The sequence below is a fragment of the Rhinoraja longicauda genome, chromosome 8 (assembly GCF_053455715.1).
Source record: "Rhinoraja longicauda isolate Sanriku21f chromosome 8, sRhiLon1.1, whole genome shotgun sequence".
In the NCBI taxonomy this organism is placed as follows: domain Eukaryota; kingdom Metazoa; phylum Chordata; class Chondrichthyes; order Rajiformes; family Arhynchobatidae; genus Rhinoraja; species Rhinoraja longicauda.
Genome location: NC_135960.1, coordinates 2843213 through 2864297, shown reverse-complemented (window position 1 = coordinate 2864297; position 21085 = coordinate 2843213). Strand labels below are relative to the sequence as shown.

The 21085-nt window shown below is 50.7% G+C and overlaps 1 protein-coding gene and 1 pseudogene across 1 annotated transcript in view; both read left to right on the top strand.

Moving 5' to 3' along the window:
* Positions 1–1375: 1375 nt before the first annotated feature.
* Positions 1376–3287, top strand: LOC144596136 (RNA-binding protein 8A pseudogene; annotated as a pseudogene).
* Positions 3288–5592: 2305 nt separating this feature from the next.
* The window catches only part of stk16 (serine/threonine kinase 16), a 47215-nt gene continuing 31722 nt past the window's right edge, over positions 5593–21085 (top strand). The window contains exons 1-2 of the mRNA XM_078403275.1: positions 5593–5696; positions 18830–18940. Coding sequence (XP_078259401.1) covers positions 18855–18940 — 86 coding nt within the window. The 5' untranslated portion in view covers positions 5593–5696; positions 18830–18854. The remainder of the gene's footprint in view (positions 5697–18829; positions 18941–21085) is intronic.

Sequence of the window (21085 nt, the reverse complement as noted above, 5' to 3'; positions counted from 1 at the left end):
TCTCCCCTTGACCTGCGTGGGTTTTCTCTAAGATCTTCGGTTTCCTCCCACACTCCAAAGACGTACAGGTATGTAGGTTAATTGGCTTGGTATATGTAAAAATTGTTCCTAGAAGGTGTAGGATAGTGTTAATATGAGGGGATCGCTGGTCGGCGCAGACCAGGTGGGCCGAAGGGCCTGTTTCCGCGCTGTATCTCTACACTAAAGAATACTCCAGGTGCGGTCTCACCAGAGCCCTGTACAACTGCAGTAGGCAGTACTAACCTTGGACCTGACCTTTCTGTCCTGGTCTCCTCACTGCCAGAGTGAGACCACACGTATTTAGACGATGGGTGTAGCAACTTCATGCCGATAATTATAGTTCAGAACAATAACCACGCCATCAAGACCAGATGTGCAACATTCTCAGACAAATGCATTAGTCTTATTCACTCCTTTTGCCCTCCAGCCTTACCAATTATTTTCTTTTAAGTGCTTTGCCAAATCCCTTATCGAAATTGGAGACACAAGAAAGTGCAGATGCTAGAATATTGTGCAGAATGCTAAGTGCTGGAGGAACTCAGCAGGTCGGGCAGTATCTATGGAGAACACGGATAGATTACTTTTCCAGGCGGTACATTCATCCGATTGATTGTAGGGGGAGGGGGGTAGGAAATTTGAGGGGCAAGACAAAGCTTGGCAGCAGGGCCGGATTAAGCCAGTGTGGGGCCTGTAGCTAGGGTTTGCCAACTTCCTCATTCCCAAATACGGAACAAGGTGACGACATCGCCCCGTGACCTCACCCAGCCAGCGGTCACGTGCTTCCGCTCCACCAGCGGCGGCCGCCCTGGCCGGGAGGCGGGTTGCTACGCAACCTCTGTTAAGCGGCGCCCGGACCTACACTGTCCGGAGGTTAGGGTTGCCAACTGTCCCATATTAGCCGGGACATCCTGTATTTTAGGCTAAATTGGTTTGTCCCTTACGGGACCGCCCTTGTCCCGTATAAGGCCCGGAGGCCGCTGAAGGCCCGGACGCCGTAGGCCCAGACAGTGTAGGTAGGAAAAAACTGCAGACGCTGGTTAAAATCTGTGCCTACCTTCCGGAGGTCGGATGGAACAGTGTAGGCCCAGGCGTCGCCTAACGGAGGTTGCGTGGCAACCAGCCTCCCGGCCCGCCATTGAAGGCACGGGAGCAGGTGGCCGCTGGCTGGGTGAGGTCACGTGGGGCTCGGGGCAGTGACGTCACCTTGTCCCGTATTTGGGAGTGCTATAGTTGGCAACCCCTAACGGACGTAGACACAAAATGCTAGAGTAACTCAGCGGGTCAGGCAGCATCTCGGGAGAGAGGGAACGGATGGATTTTCGGGTCAAGACCCTTCTTCAGGCTCATTTTATATATGTATATATATGTGTATATATATATTTATATCGCCCATCTTCTGCTGGACCTCCATGAGGCGGGCGGAGAGGAATTGGCCACGGCCGACGAGGGCGACAAAATTATCCACAAACGAGGACGAGGAAGGGGCGAGGATTCGGCTCCGAGGAATGGCGCTCGATCCAGGCTACGACTCCGTGAAGCAAGGCGGCGACGAGCCGGGCCCTCAATGCTCGGTGGAGGTGTGGATCCTGTTTGTGACCGGGGTCCACGAGGAAGCCACCGAGGAGGAAGGACATCCAGGACAAGTTTGCCGAGTACGGTGAGATCAAGAACCTGCACCTCAATCTGGACCGGCGCTACCGGCGCTACCGGCCGCCTCGAGGGCTGCGCTCCGGTGGAGTACGAGACCAAGGCCACGAGGAGGTGCAGGTGGCCATGGAGGGTTTGAACGGGCCGGAGCTGGCCGTGCAGCCCATCAGCATGGACTGGGGCTTCGTCAGGGCCCCCCCTAGGACCAATAGACAATGGACAATAGTTGCAGGAGGAGGCCATTCGGCCCTTCGAGCCAGCACCACCATTCAATATGATCATGGCTGATCATTCTCAATCAGTACCCCGTTCCTGCCTTCTCCCCATACCCCCTGACTCCGCTATCCTTAAGAGCTCTTTCTTGCTCTCTCTTGAATGAATCCAGAGAATTGGCCTCCACTGCCTTCTGAGGCACTGAATTCTCAATCAGTACCCCGTTCCTGCCCTCTCCCCATACCCCCTGACTCCGCTATCCTTAAGAGCTCTATCTAGCTCTCTCTTGAATGCATTCAGAGAATTGGCCTCCACTGCCTTCTGAGGCAGAGAGTTCCACATATTCACAAAAAAAAAAAAATCTTCGTCTCCGTTCTAAATGGCCTACCCCTTATTCTTAAACTGTGGCCCCTGGTTCTGAACTCCCCCAACATCGGGAACATGTTTCCTGCCTCTAACATGTCCAACCCCTTAATAATCTTGTATGTTTCGATAAGATCCCCTCTCATCCTTCTAAATTCCAGTGTATATAAGCCTGGCCGCTCCAGTCTTTCAACATACGACAGGGTACGAGACGCGCCCGCAGACCGCCGTTTAATCTCAGTCGGGACTGTCGTGGGGCTGTGGAGAGGGTTGGGGGGGGGGGAGGGTAAGATTGGCCTGTGCAAAACAAAACTCAGAAATAAAGTATTTTAGGTTTTTTTTAATCTTCAGTCTGAAGAAGCATTTATAGTGCGGGGCCCTCGAAAATGCGGGGCCCGTAGCAGATGCTACTTTTGCTACTACGTTAATCCCGCACTGCCTGGCAGATAATTGGTTGAAACAGGCAAGGGGGGGGGTCGATAGGCAGATGGCTGGACAAAGGCCAGAGATGAAATGACAGAAGGTGTGAGACAAAAGGATTGAAGAGTTGAACATTGTGAAGCTAGAGGAAGCAATGTAGGTGGAAGAGGAGGAGGAGGAGGGGAGAAATATGTACGAGACCAGGTGGGGCACAGGAAGCGAGGGGGGGTGGTATGTAGTTATATAAAATTGAGAGAATTCAATGTTCATACCGTTGGGTTGTAAGCTGCCCATACAGAATGTAGGTGCTGTTCCTCCAAGAGGTGGAGAGGCTGCAGGAGGAGCCGGAGCTGGCCGGACCTCCTTACGTGTGGGCCTCACTCTGGCAATGGAGGAGGCCCAGGACAGAAATGTCAGTGTGGGAATGGGAAGGGGTGTTAAAATGGTTAGCAACCGGGAGATCCAGCAAGCCTTGTGTCTGACCATTCTGTCCTGGACTTCTCCACTGCCAGAGCGAGACCAGAAACATTTCAAAGCATCTACAATGCCCAGGGCTGTCAAAACTGGATCTACAACATTCTGCATCAAATGCATCAGTCTCATTCCCTTCTTTTGCCCTGTAGCCTTGCAAATTCTTTTCTCTTCAGTGTTTTGCCAATTTCCTTGTAGAAATATCCTGCAGATGCTAGAATCATGAACAAAACACAAAGTGCTGGAGGAACTCAGCAGGTCAGGCAAAGGTAGGGTTGCTGCCTTACAGAGCCAGGGACCAGGGGTTCAATCATGGCTAAAGGTGCTGTCTGTACGGAGATTGTACTTTCTCCCCGTGACCTGCATGGGTTTTCTCCGGGTACCCTGGTATCCTCCCACACTCCGTAGTGTTGTATTGTATTGCGCACATATGCATTGCCCTAGTGTTGTATTGTATGCATTGTATAATACACATACTATTATGTGCATTGCCATAGTGTTGCGTTGGTGGCTCAGCCACCAAGCACGACATCCGGAGGCTGCAACGAATCGTTCGATCAGCTGAGAAGGTTGTTGGCCGCAACCTTCCCCCCATTGACGAACTGTACACTGCAAGGGCGAGGAAGCGAGCCGGCAAGATCATCTCTGACCCCTCTCAACCTGGCCACAAACTCTTTGAAGCACTTCCCACTGGAAGATAACTCCGGACTGTCAAAGCAGCCACAACCAGACATAAAAACAGCTTTTTTCCGCGAGTAGTTGACAATTAACAATAGGTGCAGGAGTAGGCCATTCGGCCCTTCGAGCCAGCACCACCATTCAATGTGATCATGGCTGATCATTCTCAATCAGTACCCCGTTCCTGCCTTCTCCCCATTTCCCTGACTCCGCTATCCTTAAGAGCTCTATTTAGATCTCTCTTGAATGCATTCAGAGAATTGGCTTCCACTAACTTCTGAGGCAGAGAATTCCACAGATTTACAACTCTCTGACTGAATTTTTTTTCCTCATCTCCGTTCTAAATGGCCTACCCCTTATTCTTAAACTGTGGCCCCTGGTTCTGGATTCCCCCAACATTGGGAACATGTTTCCTGCCTCTAATGTGTCCAACCCCATAATAATCTTATGTTTCGATAAGATCTCCTCTCATCCTTCTAAATTCCAGTGTAGACAAGCCTAGGACGTTTGGTTAAAGTTTCAAGCCCCACGCCTGTGGTTGCTAGCTGTGGATGGGTGAGCCATTTGTTCATCATTATTGTGTTCAGTTTTAGTTACCCAGCGATAGAAAATATAGCACTAAGCTAGAAAAATATGCGCAGAATGCTTACAAGTATGTTACCAGGACTTGAGGGACTGAGATCGGGAGCTCTACTCAATAACCAAAAGTCTGTAGTCTCTTTTTGCTCTGGTTTATTTCACTCACACGTTTAAACAGTAATGTTGTATTCTTAATGTTTTAATGTTTTATGCTTTATTCGTAATTGTTTACTGTATGTTCGTGTTGTTACTTGCGAGCGGAGTACCAAGGCACATTCCTTGTCTGTGTACATACTTGGCCCAAAAACTTATTAATTCATTAATTCATTCATTCATTGCATTTCTCTGCTGGGCGGGGGCTTCAATGTCGGGAGCCACGACCGCCCCGACGTGCAGCAACAGCGGCAGCAGCAGCGTGTTCGCCCGCCCCGGATCGGACTTATCATCGGCGGAGCCGGCCGTTTTCGGAGGCTGCGGGAGCGGCTGCGACGCGACGCGCCTTAGGCTCGGCCCGCTGTGGACCGTCCGGCGCGGCCTGCAACCACAACAGCCTGACTGCGGGCGAGGACAGCAGGAGAAGGGAAAGACATTGTGGCCTTCCATCACAGTGAGGAGAGGACTGGAGGAGACTCACTGTGATGGATGTTTCTTTGATGGATGTTTCTTTTTTTGTGTGTTTTTGGGGTTGGGTAATTTTAATGCCTATTTAATGCTTTTATTGTTGGACTGTGTTTTGGGGGTTTTGGGGTTGTGTAATTTGAATGCCTATTTAATGCTTTTATTGTTGGACTGTGGGTGACCGAATTTCGTCCAATATTGGATGACAAATAAAGCTATCTTGATCTTGATCTTGATTGCATTTGCACTGGATTGCATTGCATTTGCATTGCATTGCATTGAATTGCATTGCCATTGCATTGCATTTTCATTGCATTGTATTGCATTTGTATTGCATTGCAGTGCATTGCATTTGCATTACATTTGGGGGGTCGGTAGTGGTATGGCCCGACCCTTGGGAGCCGCCACAGCAATGCAATTGCATCGCATTTGCGATTGCATCGCTGTGGCGGCTCCCAAGGGTCGGGCCATACCACTACCGACCCCTCAGGCGCCGGTACACATACAACGTCAGCGGTGTCCCTGGAGCACCCGCTGGCCCGCGCTCCCGGGACCTGCCTCTCGCGAGATGTTGGGGGAGGGGAGGGGAGGGGGGGAAGGGAAGCGGCCGCCGCCGCCAATATCATCATCCGCGTCGTCGACGTCGGTCGATCGAAGCGAAGCGTCGCCGGGAAAGAGCCGCTGAGGTAAGTAAGTGAGCGAGTCCCCGCCGCTGCCGTTGGCGGCGTCAAACCGGGGGAACGACCGAGGGAAGCGGATAACGATTTTTTTTTTTTAAATGTGAGACGGTGGGGTTACATGACAAAGCTGAGTTTACCTGCCGGAGGGGTTGAGGGCCCCGAGAAACGCTGTCGCCTCGACAACGACGGCGATCGGACTACAACTCCCAGAGGGCACCGCGCTCAGCGCATGCGCATCCGTGTGCCGGCACCTGGAACACCATGCATGTGACGTGATGTGCAGCTTTAACCACAACGGTGCATCGGGTTGAAATGTGCAGGAGGGGGGGGGACTGACTGCAGGTTGAAATGTGCAGGAGGGGGGACTGACTGCAGGTTGAAATGTGCAGGAGGGGGGACTGACTGCAGGTTGAAATGTGCAGGAGGGGGGACTGACTGCAGGTTGAAATGTGCAGGAGGGGGGACTGACTGCAGGTTGAAATGTGCAGGAGGGGACTGACTGGAAATAACCTCCCACTCCACTGGAGTGACTTGTGTACGCCGGAGCACAGAAGGATAAGAGGGGTTCTCATTGAAACATGTAAGATTATTAAGGGATTGGACACGCTAGAGGCAGGAAACATGTTCCCAATGTTGGGGGAGTCCAGAACCAGGGGCCACAGTTTAAGAATAAGGGGTGGGCCATTTAGAACGGTGATGAGGAAAAACATTTTCTCTCAGAGAGTTGTAAATCTGTGGAATTCTCTGCCTCAGAAGGCAGTCGAGGCCAATTCTCTGGATACTTTCAAGAGAGAGCTAGATAGAGCTCTTAATGATAACGGAGTCAGGGGGTATGGGGAGAAGGCAGGAACGGGGTACTGATTGTGGATGATCAGCCATGATCACGGTGAATGGTGGTGCTGGCTCGAAGGGCTGAATGCCCTACTCCTGCACCTATTGTCTATTGACTGCAGGTTGAAATGTGCAGGAGGCAAGTGCAGGTTGAATGTGCAGGAGGGAACTGCAGGTGAAATTTGCAGGAGGGAACTGCAGATGCTAGTTTAAACCGAAGATAGACACATAGAAACGTAGAAAATAGGTGCAGGAGGAGGCCATTTGGCCCTTTGAGCCAGCACCGCCATTCGTTGTGATCATGGCTGATCATCCACAATCAGTAACCTGTGCCTGCCTTCTCCCCATATCCCTTAATTCCACTAGACCCTGGAGCTCTAACTCTTTTAAATTCATCCAGTGAATTGGCCTCCACTGCCTTCTGTGGCAGAGAATTCCGCAAATTCACAACTCCCCGAGTGAAAAGGTTTCTTCTCACCTCAGTTTTAAATGGCCTCCCCTTTATTCTTAGACTGTGTCCCCTGGTTCTGGACTCCACCAACATTGGGAACATTTTTCCTGCATCTAGCTTGTCTAGTCCTTTTTTAATTTTATACTTATTGGGTCGAGACCCTTCGAACTGCAGATGCTGGTTTACAGTGACGATAGACACAAAGTGTTGGAGTAACTCACCAGGACAGGCAGCATCTCTAGATCAAGAGTCTGAAGAAGGATCTTGACCTGAAACGTCATCTATTCCTATTCTCTAGAGATGCTGCCTGACCCACTGAGTTACTCCAACATTTTGTGTCTATAAACATAAATACAATGGTGCAACAGGTTAAGTGTTTCTCTGTTTACAAAAGATGGGTGTAACATGTAACCCCCCCACCCAATGATTTCTTGCATCTGCAAGGTTTTTAATCCATGAAAAAAATAAGGAAATACGCATGTGTAAGAAGGAACTGCAGATGCTGGTTTAAACCAAAGATAGACACAAAAAGCTGGAGTAACTCAGCAGGTCAGACAGCATCTCTGGAGTAAAGGAATAGATGACATTTCAGATCAAGACCCTTGTTCAGACTCCAGATCTCCAGAGATGCTGCCTGTCCCGCTGAGTCACTCCAGCATTTTGTGTCTACCATCAGTGTAAACCAGCAGCTGCAGTTCCTTCCGACACATTACCTGGTGCACAATTGTACTTACTGTTGCACATCCACGACATGTACATTGGTTCCAGGCGCCCGCGCATCTGTGCAAAATGCTGGACTAACTCAGCAGGTCAGGCAGCATCACTGGAGAAAAGGAATAAGTGATGTTTCGGCTCGGGACCCTTCTTCAGACTCGTCTGAAGACGTGGATATGCAATACAAAATACAACAGGACTGTGGATAGTTTGTGCAGGGAGTAACTACAGAAGCTGAAGACGGGTCTCGACCCAAAGCATCACGTATTCTTTTTCTCCGGAGATGCTGCCCGACCCGCTGAGAATACTCCAGCATTTTGTGTTTATCTTCGGTGTAAACCCGCATCTGCAGTTCATTCCTACACAAGACGTGAATATGCAATATAAAATGAAATGGTGCAACAGGTTAATTGTTTCTCTGCAAACGCTGCTCGTCTTGCTGAGTGTTTCTAACTTTCAATACTTATTTTTAAGATTTCCTGCTTCTGCAAGGTTTTTTCATCCATATAGAGTCATAGTCAAAGAGATTTACACCATGGAAACAGGCCCTTCGGCCCAACTTGCCCCCTCTGACCAACGTGTCCCATCTGCCTGCATTTGGCCAATATCCCTCTAAACCTTTTCTATCCATGTACCTGTCTTAAACATTGCGATTGTATCTGCCTCAACTACCTTCTCCAGCAGCTCGTTCCATACACCTACCACCCTTTGTGTGAAACAGTTACCCCTCAGGTTCCTGCTAAATCTTTCCCCCCTCACAAATCTGGTTCTTGATTCCCTTACTATGGGCAAGAGACTATGCGTCTATCCGATCTATTCGTCTCATAATTTTGTACACCTCTCCAAGATCACATCTCATCCTCCTGCACTCCAAGGAATAGACAATAGGTGCAGGAGTAGGCCATTCGGCCCTTCGAGCCAGTACCGCCATTCAATGTGATCATGGCTGAACATTCACAATCAGTACTCCGTTCCTGCCTTCTCCCCATACCCCCTGATTCCACTATCTTTAAGAGCGCTATCTAGCTCTTTCTTGAAAGCATCCAGAGAATTGGCCTCCACTGCCTTCTGAGGCAGAGAATTCCACAGATTTACAACTCTCTGACTGAAAAAGTAGTTTTTCCTCATCTCCGTTCTAAATGGCCTACCCATTATTCTTAAACTGTGGCCCCTGGTTCTGGACTCCCCCAACATTGGGAACATGTTTCCTGCCTCTAACGTGTCCAATCCCTTAATAATCTTATATGTTTCAATAAGATCCCCTCTCATCCTTCTAAATTCCAACATATACAAGCAAGCCTAGTCACTCCAGTCTTTCAACATACGACGTCTTGCCATTCCGGGAATGAACCTACACTACACGCCCTCAATAGCAAGAATATCCTTCCTCAAATTTGGAGACCAAAACTGCACACAGCAATCCAAGTGCGGTCTCACTAGGGCCCTGTACAACTGCAGAAGGACCTCTTCGCTCCTATACTCAACTCCTTTTGTCATAAAGGCCAACATGCCATTAGCTTTCTTCACTGCCTGCTGTACCTGCACGCTAGCTTTAAAGTGACTGATGAACAAAGACACCCAGATCTCTGTACTTCCCCATTTCTTAACTTGACACCATTCAGATCATAATCTGTCTTCCTGTTCTTATCACCACAGTGGATAACCTCTCATTTATCCACATTAAACTGCATCTGCCATGCATCTGCCCACTCACACAACCTGTCCAAGTCACCCTGCATCCTCATAGCATCCTCCTCACAGTTCACACTGCCACCCAGCTTTGTGTCATCTGCAAATTTGCTAATGTTACATTTAATCCCTTCATCTAAGTTATCTAGACAACCTGTTCAACCTGTCTCTAGCTCAGGCCCTCAAGTCCTGGCAACATCCTTGTAAAAACAAGTAGAAATAAGTAACTGCACTTTAACTCCCCCTCCCATTCCCAGTCTGACCTTTCTGTCATGGGCCTCCTCCAGTGCCATAGTGATGCCCGCCGGAAATTGGAGGAGCAGCACCTCATATTTCGCCTAGGCAGTTTGCAGCCCCGTGGTATGAACGTCGACTTCTCCAACTTCAGATAGCTCCTCTGTCCCTCCCTTCCCCTCCTCCTTCCCAGATCTCCCTCTATCTTCCTGTCTCCACCTATATCCTTCCTTTGTCCCGCCCCCCTGACATCAGTCTGAAGAAGGGTCTCGACCCGAAACGTCACCCATTCCTTCTCTCCCGAGATGCTGCCTGACCTGCTGAGTTACTCCAGCATTTTGTGAATAAATCGATAAGGAACTGCAGATGCTGGCTTACACAAAGGGACACAAAATGCTGGAGTAACTCAGTGGGTCTGGCAGCATCTCTAGAGAACATGGTCAGGGCCCTTCTTACGAAACATCACCTATCAATGTTCTCCAGATGTGCTACGTGATCCGCTGACTTACACCAGCATTTTGGGTATATTTTAAAATCCACATGTATTGTGCATGTGTAGATGTCTTCTTGCCCATTGGGGAAAGGGGAAGATCCACTTCAATGGTTGTTACAAAGAAGTGCAGATGCTGGAATCTAAAGCAAAACAAAGTGCTGGAGGAACTCGGCGGGTAAGGCAACATCTCTGGAGAACATGGTCAGATGATGTTTTGTGTCAGGATACTTCTCCAGACTGATAGTTAAAGCCCGATCTGACATCTGGAATTACCTGCCCTGACTGCCAAAGAACTTTCAATTACAGGATTGGACTCATAAGCCACCTGAGAGTTCATAAAAACTACGGAATGTAGACCATCATCCTCGAGGGATAGCCACGATGAGTTCAATGGCACCTTATTTTGACGTTCCTGAGTATAGTGGAATTCTTTGCTTTGCATACAATTTGGTAAAAATTTAACATGCTTTAGTAATTCATAGTACAAGAATGCAGCTTTTGTAGAATAGTAGACCACCAAGGCTGTGCACAAAGGATCGCCATGTTTCCAATGCCAGGTTATGCCCATCCAGTTTCTTCCAGTAAGAGTTGCAGGCCTGGGCTGACAATACTGGCAGTATTCTCCACCATTGTTCTGCACCTGTGCTACGACAGGCTGCGTCTGATCTGCGCGGTAGTCCAGTCTCGGTGTGGCCTCCAGAAGCGCCTGATCCAACCGATCCCCAGCCTGCTGCAGTGCCTCCAGCGGCCCACTTCACGGGCTCTTCATCTGCCTCCCTCTTACAATGTTATACTATCTACTCTCTACACTCCCATTGTGAATACAGGATCTTGACCCCAATTATCGCTGTGTGGCGGCTCCCAAGGGTCGGGCCATACTACTACCGACCCCTCGGCACGGGAATGGACCAGTCCCGGGAGGCGGTCCTGGACTCAGGTATATAAGGACAAGGTTTGGGCGCCAAGCCATTCCGGCAGACTAGACCCGTCTGAGACCCACGATACAATAAAATATACCTTCCCGAAATACCTGGCTCCTTGCCTTTATCGACGCGCTACATTGGTGACCTCGACGGTCCATTCATTAGGATGAACAGAAAAGCAGAATCCGACCGCCCGTCCGGCTCGCAGGCCGACCAGGCCCCAGCTGTCGACGCGGTAGGAATCAAGCTCCCGACCTTCTGGACCACCCGGGCTCGCGTTTGGTTTTACCAAGCGGAGGCCCAGTTCCAGCTGCAGGGCATCACAGTGGATAACACCCGGTTTTTCCACCTGGTGGGAGCCCTTGACCAGGACACGGCCGAAGAGGTAACGGAGTTCCTCCAGGACCCACCGGCCCACGATAAATATAAAGCCCTTAAGGAGCTGCTGCTCCAAACCTACGGGCTAACCCGAATGGAGCGGGCCGAAAGGCTCCTCCACATGCCAGGCCTCGGTGACCGGCGCCCATCTAGCCTCCTGAAGGAGATGGTCGCGCTGCTCGACGGGCACAGACCGTGCCTGATGTTTGAATATACGTACCTGCACCTGCTGCCGGCCGACATTCGCCTGCAGCTCACAGACGCCTCCTTTGAAGACACCCGGGCCCTCGGCAGGCGCGCGGACGTGCTGTGGGCGGCGCGCCGTGATGACGTCAGTGCGCTAAACGTCACTCGAGAAGCGCCCGATTTTCTCCGGTCGGGCGGGGGAGCTGTGGAAGGAGTGACAGCTACGTCCCGGAGGCCTGCGAGATCGCCCCCGGTGGCCATTGAGGGTCGTGCACCTGCAGTCCCACATCAGCAGGCTCCAGCCAGCACCAGCAAGAGGTACTGGTGTTATTACCACCAGCGCTGGGGTGCGGCAGCCCGACAATGCCGCCAGCCGTGCACGTTTCCGGGAAACGCCGGGGCCGGCTACCAATAGTCCCTGCGGCGGCCGGCCAGATTCACCGCCTCTTCGCCTGGGATCGGCGGTCCGGGAGCCGCTTCCTCGTGGATACCGGGGCGGAGCTGAGCGTCCTGCCCCCTTCGCCGCTGGACATTCGTTCTGGGAAGCAGGGGCCCATCCTCACCGCGGCAAATGGGAGCATTATTCAGACATATGGCGTCCGCACGGTCCACATCGTTTTCGGCGCCAGTCATTTTACGTGGCTGTTTACGATCGCCGACGTCTCCCAGCTGTTGCTCGGGGCCGACTTTCTGTGGGCTCATTCTCTCCTCGTGGACGTCAGGCAGCAGCGCTTGGTCCACTCCGCCACGATGGAGCCCATCGCGTTGCGGCTGAATGACCCCATTATACGCCCGCTGTCGTCCGTGGACTCCCATTTCGCTCGGGTGCTGGCGGACTTTCCGGATATTATGGCCCCGCAATTCCGGTCGTCGACCCCCAAGCATGGGGTGTACCATTATATCACAACTACCGGCCCACCCCTCCACGCACGAGCACGCCGACTCCCGCCTGAGAAACTACGCCTGGCACGACAGGAGTTCCGCACGATGGAGTCCTTGGGGATCGTCCGCCCTTCCAACAGCCCATGGGCATCTCCACTCCACATGGTCCCCAAGGCAAACGGGGGCTGGAGGCCTTGCGGGGATTATCGGCGGCTGAACGTCGCTACCGCCGAGGACCGATACCCCGTGCCCCACATCCAGGACTTCAACGCCCATTTGGCTGGGGCCACGATATTTTCAAAGGTGGATCTGGTGCGAGGTTACAACCAGATCCCGGTCCACCCGGAGGATGTACCCAAGACGGCAATCATCACGCCGTTCGGACTCTACGAGTTCGTACGGATGCCGTTCGGCCTCAAGAACGCCGCGCAGTCATTTCAGCGGTTAATGAACGGCGTGTGTCGCGGGCTGGATTTCCTATTTGTCTACCTTGACGACATGTTGGTAGCCAGCCGCTCGCGGCAGGAGCACTGTGCCCACCTCCGGCAGCTTTTCCAGCGGCTCAGCGAACACGGGTTGGCCATAAACCTCGCCAAGTGCCGCTTTGGCGTGGCCACAATCGACTTTCTCGGCCACCGTGTGTCCTCGCAAGGAGCGGTTCCCCTGCCGGACAAAGTAGACGCCATCCGCCGGTTTCCCCGTCCGTCCTCGGTGCGTGGCCTGCAGGAGTTCGTCGGCATGGTGGCATTTTATCACCGGTTCCTGCCATCCGCGGCCCACATCATGCGGCCGCTATACGAGCTGCTGGCGGGCAAGCGTAAGACCGTCGTGTGGACCGACGAGGCCGTAACAGCCTTTGACGGCGCGAAGGAGGCCCTGGCTCGGGCTGTGCTGCTTGTTCACCCACGGGAGGATGCCCCGACAGCCCTTACGGTGGACGCCTCAGAGTTGGCGGTTGGTGCCGTACTGGAGCAACTCACGGACGGGGGTTGGCGCCCCCTGGCCTTCTTCAGCCGGCACCTCGACAACGCCCGGAAGAAGTACAGCGCTTTCGACCGCGAGCTCCTCGCCCTGTACCTGGCCGTTCGTCACTTCCGCTATTTTCTGGAGGGCCGCCCGTTCACCGCTTACACGGACCACAAGCCGCTCACTTTCGCCCTGGCAAAGGTCTCCGACCCATGGTCCGCCCGACAGCAGCGCCAGTTGGCCTACATATCAGAATTCACCACCTCCATCCGCTTTATCGAGGGGAAGGAAAACCGGGTGGCCGACGCATTGTCTCGCCCCGCCATCAATGCCGTGTTAGAAGTGGCACCCGGCATTGATTATTCTGCCCTGGCGGAGGCCCAACTAACGGACGGGGAGATGCCCGCCTACCGGACTGCCATCTCTGGCCTCCGCCTTGAGGATGTTCCCCTCGGCCCCGGAGCGACGACGATACTTTGCGATGTGTCGGCAGGTCAGCCGCGCCCCATCGTCCCGGCCGCGTGGCGCAGGAAGGTGTTCGACGTGGTCCACGGGCTGGCTCACCCATCCATCCGGGCAACGATCTCATTGGTAGCTGCGCGGTTCATGAGGCATGGTCTGCGCAAGCAGGTTGGCCAATGGGCCCGCACCTGCATTCCGTGCCAGACGTCAAAAATTCAGCGCCACGTCCGGGCGCCACTCCAAGGGATCGGTCTACCCTGCCGCCGTTTCGACCACCTGCACGTGGACATTGTGGGCCCGCTCCCGCCGTCCCGGGGCATCACCCACCTCTTCACGGTGGTGGACCGCTTCACGCGGTGGCCGGAGGCCATACCACTGGCTGATACGTCTACAGCCACATGCGCTCGTGCGTTGGCCGCGCACTGGATTGCTCGCTTTGGTGTGCCGGTGGTCATTTCATCGGACCGGGGGCCACAGTTCACCTCCGAGCTGTGGTCGGCCATGGCCCACCTGTTGGGCGTGCGGCTGCACCACACCACGGCCTATCACCCGCAGGCAAACGGCTTGGTGGAGAGGTTCCACCGGCAGCTGAAGGCAGCGCTGAAGGCGCGACTCGCCGGCCCCGACTGGATGGACGAGCTACCATGGGTTTTGCTGGGCATCCGGACTGCCCCCAAGGAAGACCTGGCTTCATCCTCAGCGGAGCTCGTATACGGGTCACCGCTCACGGTGCCCGGGGAGTTCGTGCCCTCGTTGCCGGGGCGAGAGGAACCGCCCTCATCCACCCTACATCGCCTCCGAGAGCGAGTTGGCAAGCTCGCACCCGTGCCGACGTCCCGCCATGGGACATTCCGCCCTTACGTGCCATCGGCCCTCCAGGACTGCGCCTTTGTGTTCCTGCGCCGTGACGCCCACCAGGCGCCACTCCAGAGGCCGTATGAAGGCCCGTACCGGGTGCTGGAGCACGGACAGACAACCTTTGTTTTGGACATGGGGGGCCGGCCGGAGGCCGTGTCAATTGACCGCCTGAAGCCGGCCCACTTAGACATCGACCAACCGGTGCGGGTGGCCCAGCCTCGGCCACGAGGTCGCCCCCCTTTGCGGGTCCCACCGCCTGTCCCTCCAACTGTGCCTCCGCCGGCCCCTCTGTCGACCGATTACCGTACGCGGTCCGGTCGGGTTGTGCGACCACCAGTGCGTTTCGTGCCTCCGGATCTGGGGGGGGTACTGTGGCGGCTCCCAAGGGTCGGGCCATACTACTACCGACCCCTCGGCACGGGAATGGACCAGTCCCGGGAGGCGGTCCTGGACTCAGGTATATAAGGACAAGGTTTGGGCGCCAAGCCATTCCGGCAGACTAGACCCGTCTGAGACCCACGATACAATAAAATATACCTTCCCGAAATACCTGGCTCCTTGCCTTTATCGACGCGCTACAACTGACTCCTTTTCCCAATCTCCCCCCTCCCCAATAGATGCTGCCTAACTTGCTGAGTTCCACCAGCAGTTTGTTCAGGCTCAGGTTTTTTTTATTGTGTGTTGAGGTACAAATAGACAATAGGTGCAGGAGGAGGCCATTCGGCCCTTCGAGCCAGCACCGCCATTCAATGTGATCATGGCTGATCATTCTCAATCAGTACCCCGTTCCTGCCTTCTCCCCATACCCCCTGACTCCGCTATCCTTAAGAGCTCTATCTAGCTCTCTCTTGAATTCAGAAAAAGTTTTTCCTCATCTCAGTTCTAAATGGCCTACCCCTTATTCTTAAACTGTGGCCCCTTTTTCTGGACTCCCCCAACATTGGGAACATGTTTCCTGCCTCTAACGTGTCCAACCCCTTAATAATCTTATACGTTTCGATAAGATCCCCTCTCATCCTTCTAAATTCCAGTGTATACAAGCCTAGTCGCTCCAGTCTTTCATCATATGACAGTCCCGCCATTCCGGGAATTAACCTAGTAAACCCACGCTGCACGCCCTCAATAGCAAGAATATCCTTCCTCAAATTTGGAGACCAAAACTGCACACAGTACTCCAGGTGCGGTCTCACTAGGGCCCTGTACAACTGCAGAAGGACCTCTTTGCTCCTATACTCAACTCCCCTTGTAATGAAGGCCAACATTCCATTGGCTTTCTTCACTGTCTGCTGTACCTGCATGCTTCCTTTCAGTGACTGATGCACTAGGACACCCAGATCTCGTTGTACGTCCCCTTTTCCTAACTTGACACCATTCAGATAATACTCTGCCTTCCTATTATTACCACCAAAGTGGATAACCTCACACTTATTCACATTAAACTGCATCTGCCATGCATCCGCCCACTCACACAACCTGTCCAAGTCACCCTGCAACCTCATAGCATCTTCCTCACAGTTCACACTACCACCCAGCTTTGTATCATCTGCAAATTTGCTAATGGTACTTTTATTCCCTTCATCCAAGTCATTAATGTATATTGTAAATAGCTGCGGTCCCAGCACCGAGCCTTGCGGTACCCCACTAGTTACTGCCTGCCATTCTGAAAGGGACCCATTTATCCCCACTCTTTGCTTTCTGTCTATCAACCAATTTTCTATCCATGTCAGTACCCTACCTCCAATACTATGTGCTCTAATTTTGCCCACTAATCTATGTGGAACCTTGTCCAAGGCTTTCTGAGAGTCAAGGTACACCACATCCACAGGCTCTCCCCTGTCAATTTTCCTAGTTACATCCTCAAAGAATTCCAGAAGATTAGTCAAGCATGATTTCCCCTTCGTAAATCATGCTGACTCAGAACGATCCTGTTACTACTATCCAAATGCTCCGCAATTTCGTCTTTTATAATTGACTCCAGCATCTTCCCCACCACTGATGTCAGACTAACTGGTCTATAATTTCCCGTTTTCTCTCTCCCTCCTTTCTTAAAGCTACCCTCCAATCCACAGGAACTGATCCTGAATCTATAGAACATTGGAAAATGATCACTCTATAGAACATTGGAAAATAAAAGCTTTGTTTTGCGTGCTATCCAAACGGATCAGATAATGCCACACATAAATACAATCAAGTCAAAGTCAAGTACAATAGGTAGAGCAGAGAGGAAGATACAGAGTGCAGAATATAGTTCTCAACATTGTCAATACTTACTCTTTTAAATTTATTTTCTACTGTATAACAATGGTGTCAGATGATAGTAGATCCTTCTCTGGGAAAAGCCCTCAAAGAGTCGCCACGCTCTGGCGCCACTTCCATTCTCTTGTGTGTCTGGATCATGTTTGCTTGCTGGCAGTATTTCCACAGAGACTCCATGACAGTGCAGTCCCCATTGTCTGTCTCTTGACTTGAAACACAAATAGAATAGTGCCACACAGGAACAGGCACTTTGGTCCATGATGTTTGTGCTGAATATGAGGTCAAATTAAATTAATCCCATCTGTCTGCACGTGATGCATATCCTTCCATTCCCTGCATATCCATATGCCAAGCTCAAAGCCTCTTCAATGCCACCATTAAATCTGCCTCCACCACTATCGAAGCTGCCTCCACTATCGCTCCTGGTATACATCTTTTGTTATCCACGAGTTTTATCACCCTCTCACCTTGTATCAGCAGCACTGTGTAATTTCCTCCATCCTGTCAACCTTTTTCTCTCTGTCTGCCCCTTTTCTTAAAAACTTAAAACTTGTTTTATTATTGACGTCGCTGTTTTGAGGCATTCACTCCATTTTCTCAAAAAATGCTGTTGTCCAAACGTCTGCCTATCTAAAACCCACTCATCTTTATCCACCTATCACTCGCCGGGCTTTCTCTACTCCTCCTCTCTTCCAACTTTCTCCCCTCCCCAAACCCCCCCTTCACAATCCGTCTGAAGAAGGGTACCATCCCGAAACGTCGCCTATCCATGGGAGGTGTGATGTTGTCTGACCAGCTGAGCACTTTACAGCTTTTCTCATACCATTGTTCAGTAAGTTCATGCCTGACTGTTATAGCGCTGTACAACATGGAAATCGACCATTTGGCTCACATCATATTGGGCAACTCCCATTTGTCTGCTTTTGTCTATAGCCCTCTAACTCATTCCTGTCATATATCTGCAAAAATGTCTTTTAAAAGTCATAATTGTATCCCCTTCTAAAGATTCCTCTGGCAGCTCATTCCAGATATTGACTATCCTCTGATTTGGAAAAAGTTGCCCGAGGTCCCTCTTAAATCTCTCTCATCTCACCTTGAACCTATGCCCTCAAGGTTTAGAATCTTCTAAAAAAAAAAGACTGTGAGCGTTCACATTTCAAAGAAAGTGTACAAGAGGTCCAGTAAAATGTCCCAGCCTCTCGCTGTAACTGAGGTCCGCAAGTCCAGACAGCATCATCTGATCATCTACCTCAACTCCACATCCCACACTATCCCTGGGTTGCTTTTTTTAATAACTACAATCATTGTACAATTATATACAAATCAAAATCTTGAACATACGCATAAACATGAGCTGCACAATGGCGCAGCAGTAAAGTTGCTGTCTTGCAGCATCAGAGACCCGGGTTCAATCCACTACGAGTGCTGTCTGTACGGAGTTTGTACGTTCTCCCTGTGACTTTGTGGATTTTCACCGGGTGCTCTGGTTTCCTCCCACACTCCAAAGACATGTAAGTTTGTAGGTGAATTGGCTTCGGTAAAATTGCAAAATGTTCCTAGTGCTAGGGTGATCTCTGGTCAGCAAAGAGTCATTGGGCTAAAGGGCCATTTTCCAGTTTCTCTAAATCTACAGTCTAAACTGACCTTGCGTGGAAAATTCCAAAAGTGATAACTGACTGAGAAGCAAATTTCAACTTTTTGCAGTTGGTGGGGATTAGTGAACCTGCCAGGTGGGTTGGGTTGTGAAATGAACTATCTGCAGATTTTTTAATTTTTTACTCAACTTTAAAAATGATTCCTTCTCTTCTTTGGTTAGTGGCTAAAACGATGTCCCTTCAACCATGGGCCAAACCATCTGCATCTGCTCTCGTGGGATAATCACCATCGACAATAAGCGTTACTTCTTTATTCAAAATCTGGATGAAGGGTATGTGATCACTATTTTGTCTTGCCTCTTGCTTTGACGGAGTTAGTCTGCAATCCACGGAATATTTTAAATGTAAAATTATTTTAGTGATTAGAATAGAATTTCTTTATTGTCATTGTAGTGGTGCAGACAACAAAATTCAGGCGTACTGCCTGAAGAATGGGGCAGGGAGAGGAAGAAGTGACTGGGGTGCTCAAAAATACTGAGTTTGATGCAACTGAGTCAATCAAGGTTGTATTACAAGTGTTTGTCTTCGTATCAGGCAGAAAATTATTTATTAACCGCTGGTTGGGAAAAAAACACTGGTTGGGTCAAAATCCAGGTAAAAACAGTGACAGGATCTTTAGGTTTAGGTTTGTTATTGTTATGTGTACAGAGGTACACCGAAGGGCTTTGTTTTATGTGCTGGCCAATGAAATCAGATAAGGCGTATATGAATACAGTCAAACCAAACTCGAGTAACAATAGGTAGAGTTGTAGAGTGTGCAGAATATAGTTCTCAGCATTGTAACTCAACAGTTCCAGGGACAATGGCCAATGTTAACAATTGGTCAGAAGCCCAGCTTATGGAAGGGCCGTTCATAAGTTGGATCGCACAGAGGAAGAAGCAGTCCCTGACTATAGCAGTGCAAGTTTTCAAGCTTCTGTACCTTCTACCAGACAGGAGGGAGAGGAAGAAATGTTTGGGATGGGACGAGTCTTTGGGTATTTTGGCTGCTTTGCTGAGGCGGCATAAAGTGTAGAGGGAGTCAATGGTCATAAGGTCATGTGATAGTAGAATTAGGCCCATCAAGTCTACTCCGCCGTTCAATCATGGCTGATCTATCTCTCCCTCCTAACCCCATTCTCCTGCCTTCTCCCCATAACTTCTGACACATGTACTAATCAAGAATCTATCTATCTCTGCCTTAAAAATATCCACTGACTTGGCCTCCACGGCCTTCTGTGGCAAAGAATTCCACAGATTCACCACCCTCTGACTAAAGAAATTTATCCTCATTTCCTTCCGAAAAGAACATCCTTTAATTCTGAGGCTATGACCTCTAGTCCTAGACTCTCCCACTAGTGGAAACATCCTCTCCACATCAACTCTATCCAAGCCTTTCATTATTCTACATGTTTCAATGAGGTCCCCCCTCTTCTAAACACCAGCGAATACAGGCCCAATGCTGACAAACACTCATTATAAGTTAATCTACTCATTCCTGGGATCAATCTTGTAAACCTCCTCTGGACCCTCTCCAGAGCCAGATATGGTGCCCAAAATTGCTCACAATGCAGCCTAACCAGCGCCTTATAGAGCCTCAACATTACATCCCTGTTTTTGTATACAAGCCCTCTTGAATTAAATGCTAGCATGGAGTTAGCTTTCTTTACTACTGATCCGACTTGCAGATTAACCTTTAGGGAATCCTGCACCAGCACTCCCAAGTCCCTTTGCACCTCCAATCTCTGGATTCTTTTTGCATGTAGAAAATAGTCTACGCCTTTATTCCTACTACCCAAATGCGCGCCTCACACTTTGCTACATTATATTCCATCTGCCACTTCTCTGCCCACTCTCCCAACCTGTCCAAGTCCTTCTGCAGAAAGTAATGAGCGAAAGTCCTGCTTTCTCTACACTTCCTGCCCTTCCACCTATTCTCGTATCATCTGCATACTTGGCCACAATGCCTTCAATCCCCTCGTCCAAATCATTAATACACATTGATATATGGTGGGGAGTCTGTTGTGTGCGATGAATTCAGTTACTTGCACACTTTTCTGCAATCACACCTCATTACCACGCATTGCCTCAGCAAAATACCTAATACTGAGTCCTGTGAGGTGGGAGCGGGCATCCTTCAGCAGACAGCTTGAGTCACAAAAAGAACATTAACCATTTCTCTGCCATTGAGCCAGTTAGCGATGGAACTTGGCAGTATCCCATGGATGCGACGGATTTGTTTTAACTTATTCACCTGTTATGTGGTGGGGGGGGAGGGTTGGCTATAACTTTGTCAGTCATGTAGACCACATCAAATGCACAGCCCTGGTACCTGAGAATTTAGACAAGAAACAAATGTTATAAATACATGTGCTCCTCATCTTACGATGGGGTTGCGTTCTGAGAAACCCATCGGAAACCGAAAAAATCGTAAGTTG